The sequence below is a fragment of the Punica granatum genome, chromosome 4, assembly GCF_007655135.1.
Source record: "Punica granatum isolate Tunisia-2019 chromosome 4, ASM765513v2, whole genome shotgun sequence".
NCBI classification, from domain to species: domain Eukaryota; kingdom Viridiplantae; phylum Streptophyta; class Magnoliopsida; order Myrtales; family Lythraceae; genus Punica; species Punica granatum.
The window spans coordinates 6,583,310-6,610,907 of record NC_045130.1 but is presented as its reverse complement, the minus strand read 5'-3'; the positions used below and the strand labels follow the sequence as shown (position 1 = coordinate 6,610,907).

Sequence of the window (27,598 nt, the reverse complement as noted above, 5' to 3'; positions counted from 1 at the left end):
ACAACCTTAAAAACCATGAATAAGATCTATCTGTGTCAAATTCCAAAATACTTCGCAACCACTTAGGTTCAGAACTCTATGGGCGAAATTCTGCACAACGTACGCAAACAAGGACAATTTGTGTGATTTCGAACCACATAGACGAACGTCCAACTGATCCATTCTTTGTTTAAAGGTAAGGCACAACGGACCATTTCTAGGGTTAGTTCCTTAATTTTAGGTCGGTATTAGTGTCACTTTTTGCCTAAATTTTTGCAGTAAAATTCCATGTGATTTTTAACCAGAAAAAAAAATACAGAAAGGAAAAAACAATCGATGTGTAATATAGACAACTGACTAATTAATAAGTAATTAAATATTCTTTCCCCATGCATTACTAATTCAGTAATACCAATATAAATTGCTTTCCTTAATATTTTCATTAATGTAGATTCGGAGATTACATTTATGAGAATTAATTAATTAGTTGCCTGTTTAGCTGAGCATGTCAAGTAATGTGGTGGTGTAACAGAGTTGGACAAAGAACTCCACGTAACTGCACCGGGTAGAAACCGCCGGAATGCTGACGTTGGCATCCTTCATCGCCCGCCGGCAGTTAGTCGGGCCTCCCATGGCCAGGATGACATCGTAATTCGCTCTCGACGCATTCGCCATGAGGTCGCCAGCTGCCGTGTGGAAGTTGCGATAGGAGCTGGACAGCAAGCCGGAGCATGAGTAGAGCACAGGCTTCAGTGCAGGCGGGGAGTTCTCGACCATGCCCCCGACATAGCCCATCGCCTCCGATGAGTTGGCCATGGCCAGGTCTAAGCTCAGGAACGTGAGCTCCCGGATCTCCTTGATGGCCTCCATCCGGAGGTCGCTATTCAGCGCCGCGACACATTCATTGTACGGCACCCGGGTCTTCCCGCACACCTGATGAATTCAGACAAGCCAAGAGAAAAGTAAGCACCCGCTTGAACCCTCGATCAAATCGTAAAAACTCAAACTCTAGTGCTGGTAATTAAACACGTCGGAACGCGGTCGTAATCAAATTCGAACATGTTAGATACCTCCCTACCAAAGATGACAATACAGAAAACCATAAACAATGACTGCCCGGTAAATCACCGGTTTACCTCCTTGACGAGTTTGGATTCCTCGGCAGTGGTGGCAGACGAGAGAACTAGTAAAGCGATTGCGGTCTTGAGGACGAACATGTTGACGAACTTCGGGGATTCCATAGGCGAACACCTGACAATCCTTTCGCTAAGGCTTTTGGTTTAGAGATAACAACCACGTTTATAATTCTGCTCAAGGGATCTGCTAATAAGCACGAGTCCATATCTAATATAATGAGATCTGGCATCCCTAATGCAATCAGAGATGGAAAGCCGCTGACCTTCCATAAACGCAAAGAAGACAAGGATTTGGGAAATTTCAAAATTTATATTTCCATAAAAGTAACCTCCAAGATCTCAAAAAATTTTACGATCTACCAATTTGGGGTTCCAAATTGCTGATCTAACATAGTTCATAAGGGCTGATCTAAATTCCCTAGAAGCGATAGGCTCCGGCTTCCTGATTCACCAAGAAAAGAAAAATCCCGAGCAGAGAAGCCTCCGAACGGTCCGACTGCCGGGAAATCTCAGGCCACTTTTTTTTTTAAAAAAAAAAACTTAAATAGGATAATTCACCGTATCCGTCGAAACAAGCGACATGAATGGTTCTTTTATTTATTTTCTTTGCTCAAACTCATGGATGGTTCTTGAGCCTTCATATCTTTCCGATTTTCATCCCATAACTTGAATTGTTTTCTAGTCAAGTCCCCCAACTTATTTAAGACACCGAGCCCAATTCATGCCCACGAGAAACGGGATCTTACGAAGGGATCTATCTTTTCTGCCGCCTAAATTGATGCGAAGAGATCTTTGGATGGAAGTCTAGCTTCAGTCACAGCTTCTCTGAACGTAAAAGGGAAGAGTCTGCTCAAAAAATTATCGATGTCAAATTTCTCAAGCCATGTAGCTATTTAGACATTTCTTCATGGATCAGTCGGATTCGAGATCCATACCAAATCTTAGAACGATAAACAGCTTGTCAACTACAAGTATCCATTCTACGGATTCATCCTGATAAAAAAAAAACAAACAAAAGCAGGACTACGTTGCAAACAAGCCAAGTTGTCGTGTCCCGAGACGTGAGGTTTGCAATGGTAAGAGAGTGGCGAATTTTAAAGCCAACAATAGATTACCAAATCAAACCTGTGATATTCACCTTTTCTACAAATATCAAGACTCGAACACGAAGCAAAGAGGGGGGGGGGGGGGGGGGGGGGGGGGGGGGGAAGAAAAAATCAAATGACAAACTATCCCTATCTAAGAAGATCTACACACACAAAAACATATTCTCAATGACTCACTGCTGCCGAATGAGAAACAATGCCAAGATTCGGTCATTCCCACACAAGAAAGGGTTAATACAGCTAACCCTAGAAGTGTTTTATACTCAGAGAGGGTTGCGTGGACTTACCCCTATCCGAAATTTTGCTCATGCCTTCACATTTCCCATTGCGCCTATTTTTGGGCATTGTTGCTTCTACTTTCAGTCACGTTGGGATTTGAAAGAACCTCTGCTGCAACGTCCCAGCTCCCACTCCTGCCCCAACTAGAATGGCGAGTCTCCGATCTAATTGTGGGGGCTCTGTGACCAGACCCGATATAGGAGTCCACTTCCGAAGTGTTATGGGGGGGGCCATTGCTTCCTCTGCTCCGTATGTCCTCTTCGAGTTCTTCAAAATTCCGACGCTGAGAGATCTTGAGGAGATCTTCACCAATGTCTAGGTCGTCTTCCACCTTTGGACGCCTATCCATGCTCAAGTCTTCAGGGTCAGCTTCTCGCATAGTAGGCAAAGTTGTCCTTTGCACCTCCTCTTGGACAAGAGCCCGGAAGTTGTTCTTCGATGGTTTCACCTCAGTGCAGAAGACTTCCAGGAAATTACTGACACAACCTCGATTATGGACATTGATCCTGTTGTCAGCTCTGTGCCTGAAATTTTCGTATGTTGTCTTGATACAAAAATATGCTAACATCAGTAAGACGGCCGAGGGAAAAGAAAAATAATGCTCATTCAGGTCATCCAAAATCCAATGAGTAAATCATGGGAAAAGCCCAAAAAACGAAACAGCAGTTGCTAGTGAGTTGATGCTCTATTAGCCAAGCATATGCATGCAGTTCCACACTCGATTATGTTAAAAGCACACAAACAAAAACAGTGAACCATTTTCTGCTGCATTTATTGTCGTATACAAGCAAGGATGGTCCCTAAAATCTGAAAATAAGAAACAGACCTCAATCTGCCTGGGTTATTGCCGGTATTAGTGGAACTATATAGGTAAACAAACATGGAGGCTTTAGAGCAAGTTCAAAGCCTCTGGTACATCATAATCTCATTACACTTTAATAACTTGTTAGCAACCCATATTAAACTTTAAAAACTAACTGTGTAGCTCAAAGAATAAAGTAAGACAAATTATAACATTGAAAGCACAGGTAACTAGGAAGGAACTAGTTATACACACGTCATCCAAATAAGGGGTGAGACCGACCTGGTTTGTGCCTATGAGGTAGAGATGGAAACCAGTGAGCCCACCAACAAACCACAGCGATATGAAGCAATAGCCCATTAATATAACAGAGGCAGGGGACTCTTTCATCGCTTTCCAGACTGTGCCATGGTGGTCATGCATCAAAAGTTTGATGTACAAAGCGCATATGGCGAAGACGTAGATGCAAAGGAGAGTCGAGGAGGCAACAAACATAAAGAAGTACCGGTAATTACGCTGCATGAACAGAGAGAGGATAGCATTTAGGCAGGTAAATGGTAACTTCCAACCAGAGGATCGCTCATAATGGTACAGTTAAACAGCAACCGTAAAAAGCATTACCAATCCGATGCACTGGCCCACCCAAGGGCAATGATGATCAAAACGCTCCACGCAGTTGTTACAGATAGAGCAATGGGAGCATCGCGGAGGGCGATAAAGCATGCATGTATCACAATACTTCACTCTCACCGGAATACCATTGACCATCATATCCTTTGTTCTGGGAAACTGTAGGCTTGGCGTCTGCCTTCCCCCAATCTCAGCAGATGCTGAAGAATCATAGCGCATCTCTTCTTCTGGTGGATGCGCATTGCGTGGAATGATGCCCGGGTCCCGGGCCGAGGTAAGGAACAGAAGCAACAGGACCTATTAAAAATCAAAGATACTATACTTAACAAAATTGTGATCCAAAATCATTATTAACATGGATAAATACAGAACTAGCTTAGAGCAAAAAAAATAAGATTGTGTTAGGTGTGGCGGGAGATTTTGGCTGTGGCTCTGTATCAAATAAGCTAAGAAGTTAGGGGGCCCATAGTTCTCATCTTCTGCTCTTGAAAGGGTATTTAAGAAAAACAAAACCAGCAACTTTTGCTAATATTGAATTACTTTAAGGATCAATTATAAAAGAGAAGTTAGAACCAACAGAATAAAAATACTTCACCTAGATATAAGAAGGAAAAAAAGTGCTCCCAAATTCAAAAATATCCAATAAAAAATTACATTTATGGATTCATGTACATTGGGAACAATTTTTGTGACAACCAGTTCTTTTTCTCTGAGAGGAGTTATAAAGTATATATAGCATTCCAGTGCAAAGACCGTTGCACAGTGGCACTCAAAGGGAGTCATATATGTCATGGACATCATTCCATCAAAGATGCAGCTTAAGCACTCGTCTATTTTCAGTCTTTGGAGAGAAATTAGTGGCCTACTGACAAAATACAAGCAGTCCAACATGCCTTTTTAACTTTTTGACTGGTAAAATAAAAAAACTGTACGAAAAGGTGGGCCATAGCAAACTCAACTTTTTGTCTAGGGTGGGGCTTACAAGTTCTGGCCCACAATTAACATCAGGCATCATTTATCAAAACGCCTGGAAATCCACATATTTATCTTGGAATTAAGCAGAAAAACATGCATGGAGTTTAGTTAAATGAAATATATATAACAATAATACTTAAAATAGTGAGAGAAAAGGGGATTAACAAGTCCTAGAATGAGAAAACAAGCATTAAAAGCATATGATTATTTGGTGATGCTTTTAAGAATTGACAAACGACTTAAAACTAAGAAAGTTCATGAACACAAAAGCTGTTCAAACACCAATTGAAGGTTGAATGGACTCACATATGCAGTAAAGACAATCGCTACCACCAGAATTGCATATCCTGCATTATCTGAAGAAAATTCATGGCGAAGATGCCTTGCGACAAATATGCAGAAGATGATGACTGGAACAATGATCAATGACAAGGTGACAAGGAGCGACCTTGCATCTGGCCCAAAAATTAATCTCCCTCCGAAGATGAACTTCTGCAAAAAATAAAAAGGAGAAACCGAAGGGCTCAATGCTACAACCAAAAAAAAAAAACATTTAGCGCCATTTCAGTGACTCACTATGCCAATACACACAAGCATTAAATATAAATGCTGATAGATGTACCTCCCTAAGAATAAGGCAGGCCGTAAAATTACTTATTCTATTCAAGAGTAAATAAGCCCTACAGTTTCCTTTATTACATGTTCAAGCTCATTGGTAAAAGTTAAATAATCTATCAGAGTCCTAGAAGCTCGCAAAATACAATAGACTAGATTAACAGAACATAAGAACAGCATGAAGAGAGATATTGGCTAACATAACATATTAATCAAACCAAAAACATTATAATGAGAAATAGTTGAGAGAATTAATAGTATAAAAAAATAGTCAAGACAAACCAAGCATATGGAATGAAAAGATACAGCATTGACAACTCGAGCCTTGCAGCTCCATTTATCTATTCTTAAAAGCATTAACAACTGGCTTTCGAGCCTTGTAATTCAGCCTAAAGATGGAAAAACTACGGCATGAACGACTAGCAATTCCATCGAATGTCAAGAAACTAGCGCTAATTTCTGCAGGCGAAATCTCAACACATACACGAGCAAAATGTTCTCTAGCTTTCCCTATTTGTATACTTCTGGCGCCACAACCCATTAAATGACAAACCCACAAATGTTTCTGCGCCCAGTAAGCTCAAAGCCGCAAAGCTAAGAGCGATTGGCTGCGAGAAGGAATGATGCTTAAGAATCTTCATATAAGCCTAAACGTCAGCAACAAGCTAAATTCAACCCAAAATTTGCATGAAAAAGATTTGAACAGAACGCCATCTCATGAGAACAAAAAGCGACGAAAACTCGGAGCTTTACATTGCTTCCTTTCCAGACTTCGTAAACCCGCTTTGCCATCAGAGGGAAATGCAACGGCGCTCCCTCCCCTCCTCCTCCTACTCCACCACTAAGCCGGCAAACTATCGAAGCCCCGGAGCTTGTTAGGGCTTTTCATCGCATCCGGGCTCCACATGAAAAACCGAACTCCGTCGGCAGGAGGATTCCCCTGTCTAGGGCTTCGGCGAGCGAACCCTCCGAAGCGCGTACGGGAGGGCCGAGGGAGAGACAGGTGACGATGGGAGGTCCCAGCTAGGGTTTGTGGTATGGTGCGGAGGGGAGACGAAATTCGAGGGAAAAAGCTTAAGAATTGAAATTGAAATTTGCAAGCTGAAGAAGAAGAAGCTCTTCCAATACGCAACCCAACCCCTTCCCCTCCCCTCCCCTGCTTCTCTCTCTCTCTCTCTCTCTCTCTCTCGTCCTTTTTGGACCAATCTGTCCAGTCATTTGATTATGGGGCGCAAATGACCAAATAACCCCTGCGTCGTTGGCGGTTTAACGACTCTGCCCTCTCTGTGGCTTTATCCGGTTCACCGGGTTCCAAGTGCCGGTTCAATCCGGTCGAGCAGGAGGAGCAGCGGCGCTGGCTCGTCTTGGTTCCTTCCTTCTGCTTCATCCTCCATGCGGGAGGAAATCCCGCAGAGCTCTGTCCCTTTGGATTCGTTCTTCCCTCTCGTCAGAGGTTTTGCCTATGTTCTGTCCTCGATCATGGTGAGTTTCAGCTGTCTTCTCTTCTTCAAGCTCGACCTATCTCTTCTGACGCATCGCTTCGGCCCTTCAAATTCGGCAGTTTGTCTGTTAATTGCCCCAAATTGATGCCCACCGAGCCTCTTGCATTCCCTAGCTAATCTTCATCGCCAATGAGAAATCTACGGCCTTTAAATTGCTTCCTGCAAGCATCATGTGGAAGTTGGAGCTGAGATGATACAAATGGATAGCTTGAAGTCGTCCATATTGTTAGTTGGCGTTGAACGCGCAAAGATTGGTTGTATTGTGTGGATGACACTTTTCACGCGTGTGACGACTCTTTCTTTCCTTTTCTTTGTGAAGGACCAGCAAATTGAAGGAATGGTGGAATACATTCACATCGACCAGAATGAGTTTGTTCACCGAAAGTAAGGCCTCGGCCTCTAATTCTATGGTGCGACTGTTGGTTTGTCATGACAGGACGTGTAACCCAGCTTATGGTTTTTGCTTTTTCGATTATTAAATTAGGCACAGGAAGCAGAAGGAGGAGGATATTGCGATATGTGACTGCAGTTACAACGCTAGTGACCCTGAGAGTGCATGTGGGGAGAGGTGCTTGAACGTGCTGACCAGCACCGAGTGTACTTCAGGGTGTTGTCCCTGTGGTGAATATTGCAGGAACCAGGTAAGGCTTTGGGTTACATTTCATCTCCTCGACATTTATTCCGTAAGGGTTTCTCTGCAATGCTTGGTTGGTCCCAAATGCTTGCTTTTGTTTTCTGCTTTATATTTAGACTGAGATCAATTAGATTGTTGATGGCTCATATCGTGATCATCTTTGTCAGAGATTTCAGCGGAATCAGTATGCAAGAACAAAGCTATTTAGGACGGAAGGTCGTGGATGGGGTCTTCTAGCTGATGAGAATATTAAGGTACTCAATATAGAATGATATTCAAAAGAGTATTGAGCTTTCTTTTATTCTCCATCCTGTCACTTTTGGCACAATACAATAGAATGGTAGTAGGTTACATGGATTTGCCATTGATGCCAAGACCGATTTATGTGATATTCCATTCTATTCATTCCTACCATGCATGGTCGTAGGATGATAGTCTGCTTGGTGAGGGTCTGTATTCATTTAACTGGTTGTGCTTGTGGGAAACTATAACAGTATTATTTTGACTGGTTGTGCTTTTGGGGGTTTCTAACATTACTTGGCATTATTGTTGATTCATGTCATCAAAATCAGCTGGTATTGTGCTTGAGGGCTCTCCAACTAAATCGTGCATCTTGGACTTCTTTCACCTGCTTAACTTTCAATTTCCCAACAGATCAGTGTATTCATACTTGGTAATCATAAGTTTGCTTATTTGGATAAATTTAGAGAGGTCAGTTCATAATCGAGTACTGTGGAGAGGTGATTTCATGGAAAGAGGCAAAGCGAAGATCCCAGGCTTATGAAAATCAAGGTCGAAAATATATAAAGGATCTAAACTTGTAGGTTGTAACTTTCTTCATACTGTGAAATTTTTTTTTACTATTTCTATTTGCGCTGCATGATGCAGGTATGAAGGATGCTTTTATAATTTCCCTTAATGCTTCCGAGTCAATTGATGCTACTAGAAAGGGAAGCCTTGGTAGGTTCATAAATCATTCATGGTGAGCCTCTTCAGATTACATTATCAGAATGATACATAAAATGACCTGATACATGTTTGTAAATTTCTGAACATTGACTTTGATTGCAGTCAACCAAATTGTGAGACCAGGAAGTGGAATGTACTTGGGGAAATAAGGGTTGGCATATTCGCAAAGCAAGACATACTGATTGGAACTGAATTATCATATGATTACAATTTCGAATGGTATGGTGGAGCGAAGGTTCGTTGCCTTTGTGGTGCGGTTACCTGTTCGGGATTCCTCGGTGCAAAATCTCGTGGATTTCAGGTATGAAGCTTTATTTACTGTATGTTATTTAAGCAGGCGGGATATGATGTATTAATGAAATTCTGATTTCTCTTGTGGATTTTGCTATTTTCCAGGAAGATACCTATCTGTGGGAAGATGATGATGACAGGTAACATCAAAATTAAAGTTCCCTTTTCTATTCCTAGATTTATGAAATGTGTAATAGTCTTACACAATTAAACATAGAATAATGAATGCCCCTATATATCGTTAGAAGACGCCGTCATAGTTTAGCTTTTTGTACCTGCCATCTGAGAAGCCTACATATCGCTCTTGCCTTCTTATATCTATTGATTCACATAACAAAGTCCGGCACATGTCCAATTACAGGTATTCAGTTGAAAATATTCCACTTTACGATTCCGCAGAGGACGAGCCTACCTCAAAGCTTCGGGAGGCTCTGGATTCAACCCATTTCGGTCATAGCACACATGGCCGAGTTGATTTTTCCATTAACCCCAACTTTGCTGATGGTTGGAGGGGCACGAACTCGATTACTGTTCGTCAGCAAATACCCATTCCCATTCAAGACCCAACCTCAAATTCTGTAAAAACTGAAACAACTGAAGAAAAGAATCTTATTCCACAAAATCCTCAGAACGTATTTCCCCAAAGGAATGCGATGATATCTCGAATTAAGAGTAATAGTGCATGCAGGAATTATCAAATTGGGCCAGGGCCAGGTGTAGTTTCGAAGAAGAGGTCAAAGAATTTCCCCAATGGGAAGCCAAAATCTCTTCCGCAGAAGCAACTTGACCCGAAACTTATTGCTCAACTCTTTGCATCCAGCGAAGCACGGGATGAACTTCTCAACTGCGAGGTAATTGTTTTCAAGCGTTATATAGAACTCTGAGGAGTCTTTCTTAAGAAATATTTAACCATTAGCTGGCTCTTCTGGTGTACCCCCTGACGTTAACGTGTCCATTATTCACCCAAAAAAAAAAAAGAGCTTTTGGATGCAAATTATTGTATACAAAACCTAATGGCCAGAAACTTCAAATTGCTGTTGTTTTTCAGGACATGAGAAAGGACGCCACTGAGCAACTCGACTCTTTGTACAATGAAATAAGACCAGCAATTGAAGAACACGAGAGGGATAGCCAAGACAGTGTAGCCACCAGTGTGGCTGAGAAGTGGATTGAAGCCTCTTGCCTGAAGCTGAAAGCTGAATTTGACCTTTACTCTTCTGTGATCAAGCATGTGGTTTTCACCCCTCGAAAGGTAGAAGCAGAACCACCTGAGGAAAGTAAGAGTGATGTCAAGTACTTGACTTCAGAGAGCACTGCCTCCGAATTTCAGAAGCAGGCGTGAAGTTAACATGGGCGTCGAGTAGAACTTCTTTGCTTTATTAAATGACTGGAAGTATCAGAACCACCACACCGTAGCGAAATAAGTATTGGGATTCGGGTGGATGTTCTGGGGAGGAAATGCTGATCCTTGGGTTACAGAATGGAGGCAAATCCCATCACGATTGCTCGTAGCTGCCTCCAACATCTTGCACTTGATCCATCTAGGTGAATGTAAACATCGACGGGAAGGTAATTTCAATGATGGGCTCACAAAAGTAATCCCTGAAGTTACTGACCTCATGTCTGAATTTAGTTAGTCCAATTTTGGTGAAAGCATTATCACATGCCGATGCTCAATCAAGAGCTTTTAACTTTCAACTCAGATATTTTGCTATCTAGCTGCTAGATAGATTTCTCTCTAGTCTCGCGTTTCTGACTAATTCTTGCTTATGGAATTAATACCTGTTGGACCAAGTAGGTTAAGCTCAACTGAAGATTTGCCCAACTGTGAGTTATATCACTCTTCACTGATTGCTCTCCTATTGCTCTGCTATCTATACCTACATTGATGATTGGCACATACATTATATGTGTGTGTGTGTGTGTGTGCGCGCGCGTGTGTGTGTGTGTATAGATGCGTATGGATGGTGAGTAGTGGAAAAATACTTAATATATTTAGGTTAGGCCACTCAATCAATGTGCTCCATTATATTAGAGTAATCTTCAAGAGAGGGGCAAAACAATAGACAATTCATTCCTTTTTTTCTATTTAAAATTTCCAACTGCTACACCAGCTTTTTTTTTAAAATTCAAATTATATATATATATATATATATATATTTGTTTTTTAGTCTTAAGGCATCATCATGGTTAATCATTTGGGTTTTTCTACCAAAGAGAGCTGGTTCTTCCCCTAGTTGACATCATTGCAGATTGGTGGGTCCAATCCCCACAAGGCTAGCGATGCTTATGTCTTTGGCATGGGAAGTGCATGGATTGGTTTGATCATGTAAAAGTTACTCTCTCTCTGCATGGGAATTGATTTTTTTTCCCCCTCTACTGTTTTTGGATGTTTTGGGGGGTTTAATTTGCATGTGGTTATAATTGGATTGACAGCGCAAAAGTTGATAAAATTATCATGTTTGCTTCGTTTACATTTTCTTCGTTAGGTTGTACCGCGTACTCTTTACTTGTCGGAACCTTATTTTCGGGTTAATTTTTTTTTTTCAAGAATTACAGGATAGCTGCGGCAAAAGAACTTATCTTTATGAAAAGATAAGAGGGGGGCTCCTTTGAAAATGAAAAGCAAAATTCTCAATCTAATAAAAGAAGAAATTAAAGGGAAAAAGAAAACCCAGGAGGCAGACAAAATGGGAACATGGAAAAGTTCGACCATATCTATGAATGAGACCAAGAGATTCTTTTTCTTTCATCCTTTGGTGCGTAACTTATGATTGACCCATTGACATGCTTTTCGCACATATCCAATGAAAAATATCGGATTTCGTGTTCATATTCGTTTCTTTTCGGTCTTGTAAGATTTGTATCCAAATCTGATAACAACCCTTATAACATTGAGACTTATATAGACCGATTAACAATGATTCAGAAATTGAGAGGTCCTGTAGTAAGGGACTCATATATGGAAAAAGAAAAAAAAAACCCTTAGGTTTTCTACTTATACGGCATTTCACAGAAATTTAAACTCGAAATTCTTACTCAATTATCAACATGATATTTGGACGATAAATTTGGTGGAGGACATATGTTTTCGAGGAATCACGAGCTTTGCTCCGATCTGGTCAGATCATGGGACCATCACCGACAATGGTATAAATTGTGCAGGCCGCAACTTATGCAGTCAATATTGTTCATGAAATGATATGTTGTCGCTGCATCGAACCCGGGCTGGAAAATCTCATCAAGGAGCCCTTCCCAAGTAGGAGTCTAGGGGACCCATAGAAGATCCTTCTAGCTTGGCCATGTATTTTCACTATATCGAGCATCTGCATGCTTGCCTCTCGAGAATTAAGTGCCTATTCTTAAATTGGAAAGAACAATTAGAAAAAGGAAAAAAAAAAAAAAAAAGGACATGAGATAAGGTAAGGCGTCCATAAGAACAGAAAGGGCTCACACAGCACTAATCATTAAACCAACCCAACAAAAACATTAGCATTCAAAGTGGAAGCTGACTCATTTAATCTGCCCTTCCTTTTCTTTTCTTTTTTTTTCTATCGAGCAAAAAAAATTGAACCTACTTTCTTTTTTTTTTCCCCAATAAAGAATGGTCATTGGCCAAGCTTGCTTTTCTATGTGTTTTGATTTGTTTTAATTAACCCAAAGGGAAAAAAAAAATCAGTCAATGTATTAAAATTTTGACTAAGTACATATTTACTATCCTTTTCCAGTTTACATATAATATATATACACTATCCTTGTTGAGGTAGAAAACCGGGCTATAGGCATCTAAGAACATCATCGAGAAGTAAAGAATCGCACGCCGGCGAAAACGCCGAAAAGCGTTGTGAATTGTTCACGAGTCAATTCATACCACATGCTGTATAGACTTATAACGGTTTATATCGGCACGATCAAGCTAGGACCTAGCTGAGACATAGGACTCTAGTCATCACGCTCTACGCTTGGGTAGGACTTATTTTCACGGTTGTGCTTCAGTTCGTTCCCACATAATCCACATATAATATGTGGAATCGAGTCTCGATAAACATGTGCACAGCTTCTGAGCAAAAAAGGAAAAATAAAAATAAAAAGAGACATGTGCACAGCTTCTCTGAACATTCTTTTGAATTAATTACTTTAGTTAAGGATTTGATCGGAGAAAAATATACTCTGGGTGGACGAAGAAAGAAAGGATATATATATATATATATATATATCAAGGTAAATTGATTCAAGCGGTTCGACATTTGTTCCGCTTAAATAAGGTCATGAGTTCTAGTCATTGTGAATACAAAAAATTCATGTTGAGATAACTTTACCTTTTAGTGGACGGATTTTACTCGACTGGATCAGTCGAGGTCTAATTGGACTTCCGGATATCAAGATTCACACCGAAATTGTATATATTTATATATGTATATATGTTTTTATGAAATGCACGTATGTATATATCCCTTGGTGACCTTTTTTTTTTTTTCGATATGAATCTTGGTGTTAAGAAGTCTCTTGGCGAGCTTTGGTTGTTGCCTTTACCAAGCCGCAGTCCTGAAAGGGGAGTGGGCCCGCAGCCGCCATGTGAAATTGGAGGGCGCCATCGAGTGGTGGTGGCGCCACCTACAGCTCACCCTCCCCACTCGCCACCGCCACCAGCGGCGGCAGTCCCTCATAATTCCTCCCCTACGCTCCAAAAAGCTAAGCCGGCCATATATATATTATATATAGACTTCCATTCCATGATTCCATGGAGGAAAGCTACACTATAAGAACACATATATATATGTATGTATGTATGTAAACATATATGTTTGTATATGTCAAAATAAACCTCACCCATGGTGATGGGGTACCTTGATTTCTGGAGAAAGAAATCATTTAAGTCGGCAATCCTTTGAAAATATCGACCAACTAGGGAAAACTAGCTCGCTAAGAAAGATAATTACTCTTCGATCTCAACTGATGGAGGATTCTTTATGGTCTTTAAACAGCTCCCGAAACCTCACAGTTCCAAGTCGAGATCGAGTACTACTGCACTGAACCCCAACAACGGAACACGCCCTCTATTTGGAGCTAACATTAGATGGCCAAGTGGGACGCCCCAACAGTGGTGAGTGTTGGATTTGTCCGGCCCGCATGCATGCAGTTGACAACCACTGATCGAGTCCCCCTGCAACTGCACTACAAGAAGCAGCTCTGTTCTGTTCCCATGACTGACGAGGACCGACAGAACACAAGCCGCCACGTGTCGACAGCTCAGTGGACGTCGCTTCCCGGGCCCCACGTCATCAGCACGCCTATGTTCTATGCATATATATCCTCCATCCCCACTATACACACACACACACACACACGCATAGCATAGAAATCAAAAGTGCCCTTTGGGGACAAAAAGAAGAAAAGGAAAGGAAAAAGTTGATACCATACATAACGCCACTAGCTCGGGCAACGCGGAGCAAGAGAGGTTGTCATCCATGGAGAAGAACAAGTCGTTCCCGGCGTACTCGTACTCGTCGGCCTCGTGCTCGGGGGAGTTTGAGTTCCAGGACCACCGCTCGAACTCCTACAGCTTCAACGGCCCCAAGAACGACAACCCCGAGCTCAAGAGGAAGAGGAGGATAGCCGCCTACAACGTCTTCACCATGGAAGGCAAGCTCAAGTCGAGCGTGCGGAACAGCGTCAAGTGGATTAAGAGCAAGTTCACCGGCGACCTTCCCTACGACGTCTGAAGCGACCGGAGGATACGACATCACCACGATCAAGTGAGTCCAGTCAATTGTATGAAGTGTTTTCCTATTTTGTAGTTTTGTGTTGGAGAATTTTGTGTGATCATCTTCAATCAGGAGAAGCAAGCCAACAGTTCCATGAGTGTTACTGTCTTATGTCTTGATTTGCTTTCCATGTTCTGTTCCTTTGCATTAGGACATGCACATGGACTGGTCATCAATTATATGCATGGGACGTTACCATATGTTTCTTCTCATCATGAAATATAACTCACAATGTGCAAATTTCTCACCATCTCATTAGAATAATTTCGCATGATCTTGTAATTTTCGAACTGATCTCATCCATCCAGCGCAGAATCACTTCCATCATCTACTTCTCTTTCACTTCCCTTGATTCTTCCATTTGATAAGGCTACGTTTCATTTTACGGCGTCGGGTTTACCGAAAGAAATTTTAATTTTGAAGCTGATCAGACAATGGATACTGCATTTCTTCTGAAAATATATCAATATCATCTGGGTAAGAACTTTATGGTTGCTAAACTTCAGCAGCAATAAGTTCGATCTACAAACCCAGACAGGGGAGATATCATGATAAACACACACATACAGCAGGATCTGTGAGATACATGAAAAACTCAAGAATGGATGCTTCATGGAAGATAATCATTCTATAGGATCTCTCTCTTTTAACTATTATTCGCGGCAGTGATAATCATTTGTCGTGCATAAAGTCGTTCAGCGATAGTTCAGCTTCAGCTTCAGCTTCACAATTTTGTATCACGAGCCACCGATCACCTTCTTCCTACGGCTTCCTGTTCGAGCAAAGAGAGAGGGACAGAGAAAGAGAAACCGATGACTACAATACAAACCAATAAATATAATAAATTGGCTCAACTGGTGTTGCTGAAAATTGCTTACATGAATTATTTTGCGGTCTGCTCAGTCCATGAGGACTGGAACAGAAATTAGAACTGAAACAAAGTGACTGGACAGTTCCAGTCGGTTTCGATGAACTAGAAAAGTTCTCCAATTTTCTATCTTGCCACTAAACACTGTTTTCCCTCATAAGTTTCTTTGTTTTTCAAAGCTGGAAAATCTTTCGTTGTCATTTGACCCCAAAGAATGCTAGAGTTCGAGTTACCTGAAGCGCTCTTACTCCAGAGGGCCTGACCATCAATACCCGTGAGGGAATGATCATCAAGTCGCTTCCATGTTTTGATCGACTTCACTGCACCCCATTCACCCTTCTCAGTCTTCTCTAGTGTTGCCACCACGACCCTAGCCCTTCTCGACCACCCTGCCTTCCCATAGGCATGGTACCCAAACCCACCCGCATAGCAGAGATTTATGCCCATGAGATTGCCACAGAAGTCGTTCAGGTGATCGTGGCCTGTAAAGACAGCCTTCACATCACCAGATTCCATCATTGTGGTGAAGAAGCCTGAGTTCACGGAAGCGGAGCTGATGCCTTCTTGTCTCACACCTGTAAAGTTCGATGAATCGAAGCTCGCAAACTCAGGCAGCGGGATATGGAAGTACACCAGGCCAGGGGCAGGACCTTTTTGGGCCGCTGGATTGTTCGTGTATGCTTTCTGCATAGGAATGAGGTCAATTAGAATTCAATGAAAAAATGGTTAATTTCAACAGTCATTTTGCTTCAACAAAGCACACGCAGGAGAGAAACAAAGGCAGTAATAAAACAGAGAAAGGCGAGGTTTGGTACCCGAAGACTCATGGAAGTGCGTTGGAACCAAAGTTGCTGGGAGGGTTTGATCCAACCATAGCCCGGGATGGAAGGAACCGTGGAGTAGTCTCCGCTATCAAGGAAGAAGAAGTTGAGGACTGATTTGTTCTCGAAGCCCGAGCCCTCAACTCCATGGACCTCTAAATTATAATTTCCAAAGCCATCTATGCCATGTACTTCAGAAGGATTCAATTTAGACATGGTGTTCCTGAGGCCCACTACGTGTTTCATGACCCCTTCTCTTGAGAGTGTAGATTCCTGATCGTGATTCCCAAGTACAGCTGCCCACGGGATACCCGAGGATATTGCAGGGGCGAATGCCTCCTCTAGAGATTTCGCAGCATCTGTAGCATCCAACCCGAAAATATTGTCCCCTGCAGCAACATTTTACATGTTCAACAGGTTAGCTTGCTATCGATGATTAAACTTGTCTTATCCTTGATTTTAAAATTTAAGTTAGGAGATAAAGCTCGAGTAAGAACACTGAAGAAAAGAGTAAAAAACTAGAAATGGGTCATGTTGCACTTCCGGCGACATTGATATTCATGGAACAAGATGTAATTCTGTGTTACACAAATAATTGAGTAAGATGCAATTTTTGCCTCGCACTAGAATTCATCTGATCATAAGCTTTATATGACAAGTCCAAATCCAATACTCCATTTTGTATAAAGTAAATATGATCATCAACAGCAATATCATTATACTGCAAAATTTTGGAGGGAAGAGAAAGAATAAATACCCGTGAAAACTATGAGATCGGGTCTCTCAGCCTCGATCATGCGATGAATGAAGGCAGAGGTGTTGAGGTCGGAGCATCCCTTAACCTGAGAAGGAAGAACGTCTTGACATGGAGTAGTCTTTCCATCGGCATAGTGCATGTCTGCGACCTGCAGTATTTTGAATTCCCCATCTTTCCCAAACCGTAATGGCTTCTGTTGTCCTAGTTCTGCGCCAACTGGAACTAGACTCAGAGAAATGGTCGTTATCGCCAACAACAGATTGCCCATACTAATCGCCGGGCAATGCCTCTTAGTCTTCCGGCTATTAAAGAAAGATGATGATGTTGCTTCTGTCAGCATCTCTGTTTACTCTCCCAACTTCAGCAGTACAGGAACGGAAGGTAAGATGAAAGGAGACTGAAGATGATCAGCTCTGATAATGATAACCGAAGCCTGTTTGTGCAGCTCCCTGGTCAGAAAAGGCCTATCATTAGCTCTCCAAAAGTTCCAAGTGCTGGATATCTCCATAAATAATTTCAGATTAAACGGCTGGTGTTTCCAAATGAGCAAGCAACACAGAGAATGCGTATCAATCAAGCATCAGCGTGGCAGCAAATCAACCAACTTAAGTGGTCATATTTGAAGGCGAAACATTATTGCACTTTAGAACTAATGCAGAACATTGCCCATTAACCATCATGATGACTCCCCGTAAATTCCACAGTTTCATTTAAAGAGCAATAGAACAGATAGAAATTTTCAAGTTTACGACACCCTTTTTGTCAGAATTCTCTAAAGAGACAACATATGGTTAAGAAATATTCAAAAAGCTACTTGCTGTTTGACAAATTTTGACAGAATTTTTACGTGAAAGAAACAAATGATGGTTATTATACATTTATATCCTGCCATGATTTACATTAAACGAGTCTAAAGACTCATAATGGTGACAGCTTTCTTGTCAAACCCTGCCATGAATTAATTACAAAGGGCCTGTCATGAATAACAAGGTTCAAAAATAAGACCTTATGAAATTAAAGTTCTCTCAAAGAAAGTTCAGTTTATAGGCAGCCCTCTTCATCAATATTAAATATGGAATTAGAGTTGCTTTAAATTTTTCTCCTTCAGGCACCAATGAGTGAGCCAATGAAAGACAGACACTCTACACATCCAAATTCAAGGCGTTACTCTACATATAACTTAAAAAACTGAAATTGAGTAATATGTCTACATAGAGCTCAAGCATCTTCATTTAAAATAATGACTATAAATATTCTTCGTCCCATGAACACATAATCTTACTAAACCTTCCTTAAATTATATTAAAGTCCTCAAGATGCTCAAAAGAAAATTAGTAGGCAGTACCAGAACCTTAATGCAATAGTCATCACATCTAGATCTTTTTAGGTTGCGACTCATAAAGTATATCAGCATGCCACCTTTGTGTGACATCAACACGAGCCAAAGTTACACGAGTTGACAGTAACAAAAAAACTTGAGGTTGACAAACCTTTGGATAGTCCTAAAAAGTCCATTCGTTGAGATATGCACAAATGCAATCCAAGCACAATCTATAGGCCAGCTGAACAGTTTGCTAATATATTAATTTCCAGCAGCAAAATGGAGACATGGGGGATCCACTTCTGTGGAAACATACCATGGACCATAAACACATTCAACTGCTACTTGAGTACGGAAGAAATGAAAACTACTTCAAGTTTCAGTGTCATTAATTTCCATGAGTGGCTTCCACCTCCTAACAGTATCACTGAAACCATCAACCTGAGCATCCTGCATTTCTTTTCTCAGCCTTTCTGCCATTTCACTGTTACCTCGTTTCATATAACCATCAACAAAAGCAGAGTAAACCTGCAAATTCGGTTGAAACCCTCTACCAACCATCTCTGCCTGAAGTTTCAATGCATCTTCCATCTTTCCCTCCTCACACAACCCCCTCAACAAAACCACGTAACTGGTCAGTTTTGGTGACAAACACAGATTGCCCTGTGCTTCCTTCATAATATCCAAAGCCTCGTGGACCCTACCCTTCTTGCAGAGCCCTTTGACTATAGCATCTATTGTCAATTCTCCTGGTATAAAATTTTTCCTATGCATATCCTTGTACAATAGCATTGCAGCATCAAGATCACCAATCTTACAGTATCCACTAATAAGGTGCTCAACAGTAGTACAAGTACACTCAACTCCACTCGATTCCATTTCTGCGAAAAATTCTTCAGCCCTCTCAACATCTCCAGCCTTACAGAAACCACCAATGATAGTATTGTAAGCCACTAAATCAGCCTCAACTCCATCAGTTCTCATTTTGTTCCACACTCTCTCAGCTTCTACCATCTCACCCTCTTCACAGTACACGGCCATCAGCATACTATAACTGTATGCATTAGGTGCACAACTGCAGTTCTGCATTTCATTCCAAAGCTCCTTCACTCGATCCAGGGCACCATCCCTGTAAAAGCATATCATCAGCGTACTGAATGTTTGGACATTCGGGCGAACTCTAACAACCCTTTTTGCATTTTCAGCTGCTTCAGCATATCCTAACCCAAAAAGCTCTCTATAAATCTCATAACCGGCCAATACACCCCTAAACCTAGAAACACACTTAATCAAGGCGTTGCAAGTACCGACTTTGGGGCTAATCCCACGGGACATCAGCAACCTCGCAATCTCAACCGCCCCATCAATCTTCTTCACCTCTAAACAACTATCAATCAACAGATCAAAAACAAAGGGAGCCGAGTCACATTGCCTGTACGTCTTAACAAGAACCTCGAAGACCCGAACAGGTTCCGACACGGGCGAGACCCGCATAGCTTCCTTGATAAGGGAGCAAGCCTGGCCCTTGAGGCGAGCCCTTGAGAGAACATGAATGATTGCGGCATACGACTCGAGGTTGTGCTCGCAGAGCGAGTGGCGACGGGTGAAATCAAAGAAGCGGAGGGCGAGGTGGGCATTGTTTCTGATGCGGATAACGATTTGGAAAAACTCGGCCGGGGAGAAGCCGTCGGGCCAGAGAGAACGGAGGTAGCTCCACCGGGATTTGGAGCGGTGGTGGGTGAGGACTGAGACAGCGGAGGAGATTTTGGTGGTGGTTGGTGGGGCATCCTGAGGTGGCGGAGATGTAGAGAACATAAAGCAGAGGTTTTGGGTTCTGCTGGGTGTATAGCTTCTCGTCAAAAGGCTGCGTTTAAGGATTTGAGTCGCCATGGAAATGAACCACTGACGTGAAGTGCCACAGTTCTGCACAGTACTCAAATTGATGAAAATGTAGGAGCTATCACACCCGTAAGCCTGTTTGAGCTCAGCTGCTCTACTTTATCAGGGGCTCGGTGTTCGACCTTAACCCGAACGACAACAACAACGTGGTCTGCATACTTGCCAGGGAGAGCTCCTTCAGAGAGTCGGCTCCATGGACTATAAGGAGGAAGGAGGAGCCCGCGGAGGCAGACGGATGATTGTCATTTACACACCCACCCACCCCCACCAAAAAATAAATAAATAAATACATCTTTGCTAACATTTGCATATGCTGGGGTGTCATTTTACCACTTGTATGAACCCATGATCGTAAGTGCACAGACCATGGCAAAGCATCAACAGGATAAGCACAACATCACGGCCGCATTGACCCGGTTCGCATAAAGCTCGTTCGAGCTCGAAAACAATGCTTAGACGGTCCACTCGATCCGGTAAATGGAAGAAGCAAAGTAAATTATGTTAAACAGAGTAGGGAGTTTACCGAAGCCGAATATCCGGATGTGTAGATCGCCGCTCGGCCTTCAAGCTCCGTACATGGAAGAAAAAAGCCTTTGATCAAGCCTAGTATATCTTTTCTGCTTGAAGATCAAGTCAGGTATATACGATGGATGATATGGGGGAGGGAGGGGGAGATGGAATATTCGGGTCGATGCTTGCAAGGGATTGGGAGTGGTGAGTTTGATAGAAACAGGATTCAATCATCAAATCAAATCCAAGAGAGAGTCACTTTCTTCCCTCTCTTCATTGATTTCCCTCGCCCGCCGAACAAACAGACCGGCAGTCGTTGGTCGTATTAAATGGGCCGAGGAGGACAAGACAGTCGCATCGTACTGTGCGTCTATGAATGGAACAGGAGGAGGAAGAAGAAGACAAAGGGGAAAAGCACTGCATAGCTCGCGTGTTTATTTCATCTTCGATCCATATTTCTTTTTCTTGTCCTTCCTTGATCTTTCTTGATCAAAGTCTATGAATACAATTCACCCCACTTTAATTCGCATCCCTATTGAACACGACATAAACCCACTCGTCTTCGTCTTGGAAAGACGCGCTTTATATCAAAATTCATCGAGGAAGTCAGCATCTCTCTCTTGATATAATGGTCTTTTTTTTTTTTATTGCTGAATAAACTACTTTATTAATAGGTGATTGTGTTTACATTGATTCCTAGGGTTACATCGAAAGTGCATAGGAAGTGTTAGTTTGACGAGAAGCCATATTGACCAAGTCGTGGGCTAGGAAGTTATCCGTCTTGGAAATCTATGAACATAACCAATCTGGAAAAAAAAATTTAGGGTTACGGAATTTTCCGAGACTATGCTTTTAATTTTCCACGGCCAGTTTTGTGGGTGCAAAATGACGTCAACGAGTAGCAGTGCATCGCAACGTAACCAAATCTTCTTCAATCCTCTTTTCTGCAGCTATGTTGAGGTCAAAGAGGGCTGCTTGGGCTTCTGCCTTAAGTGGTTTGTCGTCATTCGATACTTGAAACCATGAAAGTGTGGGTGGACTGTTCGGGTGTTGTAGAATTCCTGCCAAGCACGATCTGCTGCAATTCCATGATGTTTTTGTACTCTGTACTGATGATGGTCCAGTCAGGTCTCATGTGATGCTTGGAGTTTTAGAGTCCGCGACTGTGAGCTTTGTTCTTGTTGTGTCCACTCTCATTATGTTCCCTAGGACCTATTAATTCTTTTGATCATTTCATGGGGGTCTACTGTTTTGATATAACAGTCTTGTTTTATAAATGTGCAATTAATGGGGATGGCACCCCTTTGCATTGTGAACATCGTGAAAGCTTGAATCGAGGCGGTATTTCTTTGGAAGAAATTTCGACTTAGAACCAACCGGGCATGGGTTTTCACTCCGAAGATTGGAATGTCCGATACAGTCGACCCAAGTTTGACAAAAACAGCAATATGATAAATCTGTCTGGCTGGACATGCCCATTACCACACGTAAAAGCTACTGAACAAACCATCCCATTTTGATTCTGATAGACCCACCTTCGATATTGTTATTGTCTTATTACATGATTATACATTTCGACCATCAATCAACCACAACGTCTTCGTCGTTTAGTAGAGTTCACCTTTACTGAAAGTGAGAGAATAATCACTTCTCGACGTCGAAAACTGACTATCAACAGATGTCTTAAAGGCGGTCATATCCACGCGATGAAAGAAAGGCATGAAACGGCATGTTCAGCATGTAATTGAGCTCTCACAGTGAAAAATGTATAGTTGTAGATACAGACTATGGTGAACCGATGAAAACTACAAGGACATCGCACGCAGGTATTGAACTTTGCTATAGCAGATTACAACAGATTGGAAGGTATTGACGAGAGATGATGAAAAAGAGTACCAAGAAATTATGACAATGAAAAAGAGTACAGGAAATTATTCGAGATCGACGATCCCAAAATTGGAGAGAAGAATCTTTACTTGGTCGACAAAGTCTGAGCCGGTCGCATACTCTGTCAGCATCCCTACAGCAAATCCAAACATTGCCCATCTGCGTCACACCACAAGTTCCAGATGAAGGATGAGAAATTACGATGCGTTTGGTTTCAGAGTTAAAGTAACTTTGATTTTGATTGTGGAAAAGGACAAATGTTGTGTAGTGTGTTGAGTTAAAGTTAAAATTTTTGATTTGGAAAATGTGTATTTTTGTTGTGTAGTGGGTTGGGTTAAAGTTAAAGTTTTTGTGATTTTAACCATGAAAACAAACGGGCCTTAATGCACTCTTCTGCTGATCAGCTTTTTTCTTTATGAATGCTAATTTAAACAGGCAATGAATCACGTAAAACCGAACGTAACTGTGAAATATCGATAATTAAACCAGCAAACAGCTTTCAACGCAATGGTAGGAAACAGTTCTTTGTTGTTAACAGCAATCTGAATTCTGGAGAATCTAGCAAGCATTTACTTGTCTGCATAATCCGAGCTTACGTGACTTGCAGTCGCTAAGTGTTTCAGGTTAGTGTTACTCAAAGTAATATTTCTGAATCTTCCAATCGGTTTTCTCTGCTAAATATGATCCGAACCCACCTTAAACCAATTTCATCCTTTTTTTCAGGACTTGCAGCCCATCTCTACTCAACCCAGCTTTCTATCCTTCTCTATGTTCACTTACTTTTCCCCTGAGTTTGGCTTCGAGCTGTTGTTCAAGGCCAGTTCCCTAATCCCTCCTTAAAACTCGATAAACTTCTTCCATTATCGTGCATTGATAACAGTATCTAAGACTCCATAATTGCATGTCCCAACCCAATATGGAACAGTACACGAATACAAGGACTAGAAACCAGAGTCATTCGACATCATCATCAACCCCAGTTGTATCCCTAATCGTCTATCCTTGACCTTAAACCAGGCAAAGAACGATCAATTCATGATGTTGGAATGGAGCGGCTTACAGAAACTCTTCAAAAAGATCCACATTTTGTTCAGTAAAGTGAATTCAAACACGGGTTAGCATGAAATCTGGAAGCCACTGAGAGGACGGGGTTTTCCAGAAAATCTATATCTATATGGTAAAACTATGACAAGACATCAGACCGCCAAGGAATTCAACCCAACATCGCTCAATAACAATTCATAACAAATCAAGAATGTGACACGGGTGTTTCTACCATTGTAGCTATTGGAACTCATAAAATACTAAACTGGGGATTCGAGTCCGCCAATTTATTTTTTAGATGCGGTTCTTAAGCAGGAAATGGACATGGACAGTTCACAGTAACTATGATCTCTTTTCTCCCGTCTAATTAACCAGGAAAGAGGCAGAATTTATCGAATTCCCACATTCAAGTAAAAGGGGGATAGGGACTTTACCTTCCATTTGTAATTTCATTCTTGCCAATAAACCCGAAGAAGGGGCCCTGATTGGCCTCCTCAAGCTTCTTCTGCTTGAAGTACTCTTGGAGCTCCTTGGCCTTCTGCCTCTGGAACTCGAGGGTGATCACTTCCTTATCGTCCACCATCACCGGGGGAGGCTTCTTCTGAACCGGGGCTGGAGAGGCCGCGGTCGGGCCTGGAGAGGGGGCCACCGGCTTGGGAGCAGCGGGCGGGGTGGGCTCCCGGAGGGGAGGAGGAGAAGGGGCCACCGGTCTCCGGATGGGGCCCTCGGTCTGGGAACACTGGATAGTCAAGAAGCATGGCTTGGAAGTGGAGCAGGCAGAGGAAGAAGGCGAGGAATAGTATGAGGAAGAGGAAGGAGATGGAGAAGAAGATGAAGTTGGGAGTTTAAGACATGGGAAAGAAGCTGTTGCCACTGACATTTTCCTCTTCGTCTTCTTTCTTCTTCTCTTCTTCTTCTTCTTCTTCTTCTTCTGTCTGCTTTGTCTGTTAAGGTTGCCGTGTGTTATCAGAATCAGGGAAGGGATCAGTTGGTGGTGGTGTGGAAGTGGGAAGAGTGTATGGGGTTTGTGGATAGAATGTGGCCAAATTGCAGTAGTAGGATTGAATTGATGGACTAGTTGGTTCTTTCCTTCCAATTTGCCCCTGGAGTTTGAGGGCAGCCTCAGAGTGAACCTTAAACTTTGTAATCTGTCTCATCTTAGCCCACGCTAAAGTTTCAAAAGTTAATCTCAATTTGCCCAAAATGCTCGCAGTATTCGGAAATGTGAAGGCCGCTCGTCTCCGAGTGGCAGGCTAGGAACGGGAACTGGAACAAGCTGTCATCTAAATGAAATGATTAGAACAGAATCTGTTGAGAAAGGGCAAAGCTTACAAAAGCAGGTGTGCTTGGAGATCAGCAGAAGAGGTGAAAATTTGATCTCAAGGAAAACAGCAAGTACAAGCCACGAACAACTCCCGCAAAATTCGATATTCACAAGAAAAGGAATAAGCAAAACCTAGGGGTACATCAACTACAATACAAATAATGGGAGGAACACATCCGTCGGGATGAACCGATCGAATAGGCAGTCTGAAATTATGAGTGGGGCTCCTGAGAGAGGGCTAAACCACAAATCTTTCTCCAAATAACATTCAAGCATGAGTGGCTCGGCTGACAAGCATGTGCACCCCTCTGCAGGAGATGAAAGCTACATGATTGTGCAAGTGCATCTTCCTTCATTTTTGCTTTCTGCTTCATCATCTGATCCACCGATTTCACTGTCATAATAAGAAGTTTAAATTTCAGACATTGCATTGCAAATAGAAAGAAAATTATTGTCGGGAACGAAAAGCAGGACAGGGTAAGAAGTGAAACAAGTTTAGGCATACACCTAAGAAGAGAAGGAAAATACTGAAGATGGGAACACCAACACTATTTTCTCTGTGCAGGTGAAAACTTATTTAAAATACAGATAGGAAAAACACGGGTGTCATCTCAATAGTTAAAACACAAGCTAATACAAATCCATGGAATCACCAAAATGCAGGCAAAGATCAAGGTTATACTAATAAAAGCACTGTGTGAGCTTTGAGATAAACATGGAAAAAAATCTCTGTGAAGAATTATGGCCGGAGTCGTAACTTGCAGTATGAAGCAATCATGCAATGGTATCAAACGGCCAAAATGAAGATCAGTGCAAAAATTCCACCAACCAAAGGATAACAATGTGAACAATTAACAAAAAATTCATACGGACATATCAATTACAGCTGAAAGTATAGTTCCCATTACCTGGGCTCAAACTCTCTAATCTCAGCTAGTTCAGTCCCAAGAGCATCTGTCCACTGAACTCTTCTGCCTCCAATTTGACCAGGGATATTGCCAATATTTTCAACCAGTGAATTGCATTCATGGGCATCTAAAACAGAAACTGCAACAGAACTGGATCTCCTTCTCAAGTTACTCCGAGGAGTGTCGACTTTGGCATCGATAACATCATCAAGATCAGTTTTAGAATCCTTGCACTTATTAGAAACAAGAGGGCCAGGCCAAATTTCCTGATGATCTCCACCAACATTAGGATATGATGGTCCATCGGCTGCTCCAGAGGCACCGTGAAAGCACATGAAGGACACCCATGCCCTGGAATGCCATTTTCTTCTTGAACCCAGATGACCGCGTACATCAGGCTCCTGATTAACCAAGTGGTATTGATTCCAGGGGGAAACTCTCATGGGCTTGTCATCCTCATCCTTCTGACCCAAGAGGAGAAGGGTCAGACCTTTGCTATACCCAGAAGCCGAAGAAGAAAAGAATCCTCCTCCTTCTACTGCTAACAACATGGTTACTGCTCATCTGTGCACCATGGTATGTAATATCACCCAGAAGTCCTGTTCCTGCACCAGACCTGAGGAAGCAAGCCCTTCATATAATTAACTATCGTACCATCAGAAAGCTCAATAGAATTTCAAATGCAGCAACACTGATTATAATACAATAACCAGAGAAATGATACTTCTTACTCCATCAGCATACATATCTACTACATGCAAAGCGAAAAAAGGTAACAAACTAAGAACCGGCCGTATCAGCAGATAAATGGTCGTTAAACTATATGCATCAATATGGACTCTTAGCATAAAAAGAAAGAATGCCCTGTCCTTTTCAGGACTCGAATACCTATTACATTAAATTAAACAACCGAAACATCAAGTACAGCTTCATACTTACACCACAGACACATCCCAAGCGACGCATCAAATTGCCAAAATGAAAGCAAATATCTAAAGCGGAACTACGATGGAGCGACTGGCAATGGCCACATTTGACATCGGAACAGCTACAGAATGTACGAGCTCGTTAGAAATGTCGAAAGTTGAAAATGGCAATCTATATCACTCAGCAGCTCAACACTCAGCTCGCTGCAGCAACCGAGTTCAGTTATCATCAATCGAAGCACATGCATTCCCCATCCCCATCTTGCTACCAGATCGAGCGTAACAGAGAGCGAGCTACCGAGAAACCGAATCGAACATTGCAGCGGGATAGATAAAAGAGATCTGCGGTCGAATCAGAAGCACGAGCAGATCCAGCGAGTAAGGCAGGGAGTTAAAGTAGTACCTTGGAGGACATCAGTGGGAGGCGCAAGGCGGAGACTGCGGCGGCGGCAGATGACGCTGCATTGTCAGATCGGTCACGGCGGTGGATGGGACAGGGTGAGGAGCTTGTTCGCCAGCGGGTCGAGCTGCTGCCGGAGAGCGGACAACGGAGTGATGAGGGAATGGGAAAGAGTAATGGGGTGACTGACCGACTAACGCTGTTGGTTGTGAACTGTGAAGTGTTGAGGTGATTTGTCCAATCGAGTAGT

The 27,598-nt window shown here is 42.2% G+C and overlaps 7 protein-coding genes across 9 annotated transcripts; 1 reads left to right on the top strand and 6 right to left on the bottom strand.

Annotated features, from left to right (window-relative positions):
* Positions 1-385: 385 nt before the first annotated feature.
* LOC116203115 lies at positions 386-2,297 on the bottom strand. Its single transcript, XM_031534780.1, has 2 exons — positions 1,116-2,297; positions 386-912 (listed from the first exon to the last, which is right to left on the bottom strand). The coding sequence occupies exons 1-2, from the start codon at positions 1,218-1,220 to the stop codon at positions 475-477; spliced, it is 543 nt and encodes a 180-aa protein (XP_031390640.1). The 5' UTR covers positions 1,221-2,297; the 3' UTR covers positions 386-474.
* An 84-nt stretch (positions 2,298-2,381) lies between these two features.
* On the bottom strand, positions 2,382-6,688 carry LOC116203114 (protein S-acyltransferase 8-like). Its single transcript, XM_031534779.1, has 5 exons — positions 6,276-6,688; positions 5,214-5,399; positions 3,924-4,229; positions 3,585-3,818; positions 2,382-3,044 (listed from the first exon to the last, which is right to left on the bottom strand). The coding sequence occupies exons 1-5, from the start codon at positions 6,312-6,314 to the stop codon at positions 2,553-2,555; spliced, it is 1,257 nt and encodes a 418-aa protein (XP_031390639.1). The 5' UTR covers positions 6,315-6,688; the 3' UTR covers positions 2,382-2,552.
* Positions 6,689-6,765: 77 nt separating this feature from the next.
* LOC116203113 (histone-lysine N-methyltransferase ASHH1) lies at positions 6,766-10,778 on the top strand. 3 transcript variants are annotated; one of them, XM_031534778.1, is made up of 11 exons: positions 6,851-7,004; positions 7,084-7,249; positions 7,344-7,408; positions 7,509-7,665; positions 7,826-7,912; positions 8,366-8,450; positions 8,547-8,640; positions 8,730-8,928; positions 9,024-9,058; positions 9,280-9,769; positions 9,967-10,778. In XM_031534778.1, exons 3-11 carry the CDS (start codon positions 7,362-7,364, stop codon positions 10,258-10,260), a joined length of 1,488 nt encoding a protein of 495 aa, XP_031390638.1. In that variant the 5' UTR covers positions 6,851-7,004; positions 7,084-7,249; positions 7,344-7,361; the 3' UTR covers positions 10,261-10,778. The 3 variants fall into 3 exon arrangements, with proteins under 3 accessions (XP_031390637.1, XP_031390636.1, XP_031390638.1); XM_031534777.1 differs by lacking the exon at positions 7,084-7,249 and having other exon boundaries at positions 6,766-7,004; positions 7,350-7,408; XM_031534776.1 differs by lacking the exon at positions 7,084-7,249 and having other exon boundaries at positions 6,766-7,004.
* Positions 10,779-15,107: 4,329 nt separating this feature from the next.
* On the bottom strand, positions 15,108-21,344 carry LOC116205154 (probable inactive purple acid phosphatase 29). The gene is made up of 5 exons (XM_031537655.1): positions 20,873-21,344; positions 17,130-17,578; positions 16,367-16,761; positions 15,785-16,235; positions 15,108-15,455 (listed from the first exon to the last, which is right to left on the bottom strand). Exons 2-5 carry the CDS (start codon positions 17,467-17,469, stop codon positions 15,421-15,423), a joined length of 1,221 nt encoding a protein of 406 aa, XP_031393515.1. The 5' UTR covers positions 17,470-17,578; positions 20,873-21,344; the 3' UTR covers positions 15,108-15,420.
* Positions 18,620-20,340, bottom strand: LOC116203269 (pentatricopeptide repeat-containing protein At2g15980). The gene has a single exon (XM_031534942.1). It carries the CDS (start codon positions 20,338-20,340, stop codon positions 18,823-18,825), a length of 1,518 nt encoding a protein of 505 aa, XP_031390802.1. The 3' UTR covers positions 18,620-18,822.
* A 1,227-nt stretch (positions 21,345-22,571) lies between the features above and the next one.
* Positions 22,572-24,822, bottom strand: LOC116205156 (light-harvesting complex-like protein OHP2, chloroplastic). Its single transcript, XM_031537657.1, has 2 exons — positions 24,225-24,822; positions 22,572-22,905 (listed from the first exon to the last, which is right to left on the bottom strand). Exons 1-2 carry the CDS (start codon positions 24,668-24,670, stop codon positions 22,791-22,793), a joined length of 561 nt encoding a protein of 186 aa, XP_031393517.1. The 5' UTR covers positions 24,671-24,822; the 3' UTR covers positions 22,572-22,790.
* A 250-nt stretch (positions 24,823-25,072) lies between these two features.
* LOC116205155 lies at positions 25,073-27,566 on the bottom strand. The gene is made up of 3 exons (XM_031537656.1): positions 27,352-27,566; positions 26,023-26,638; positions 25,073-25,508 (listed from the first exon to the last, which is right to left on the bottom strand). The coding sequence occupies exons 2-3, from the start codon at positions 26,571-26,573 to the stop codon at positions 25,439-25,441; spliced, it is 621 nt and encodes a 206-aa protein (XP_031393516.1). The 5' UTR covers positions 26,574-26,638; positions 27,352-27,566; the 3' UTR covers positions 25,073-25,438.
* Positions 27,567-27,598: the final 32 nt, after the last annotated feature.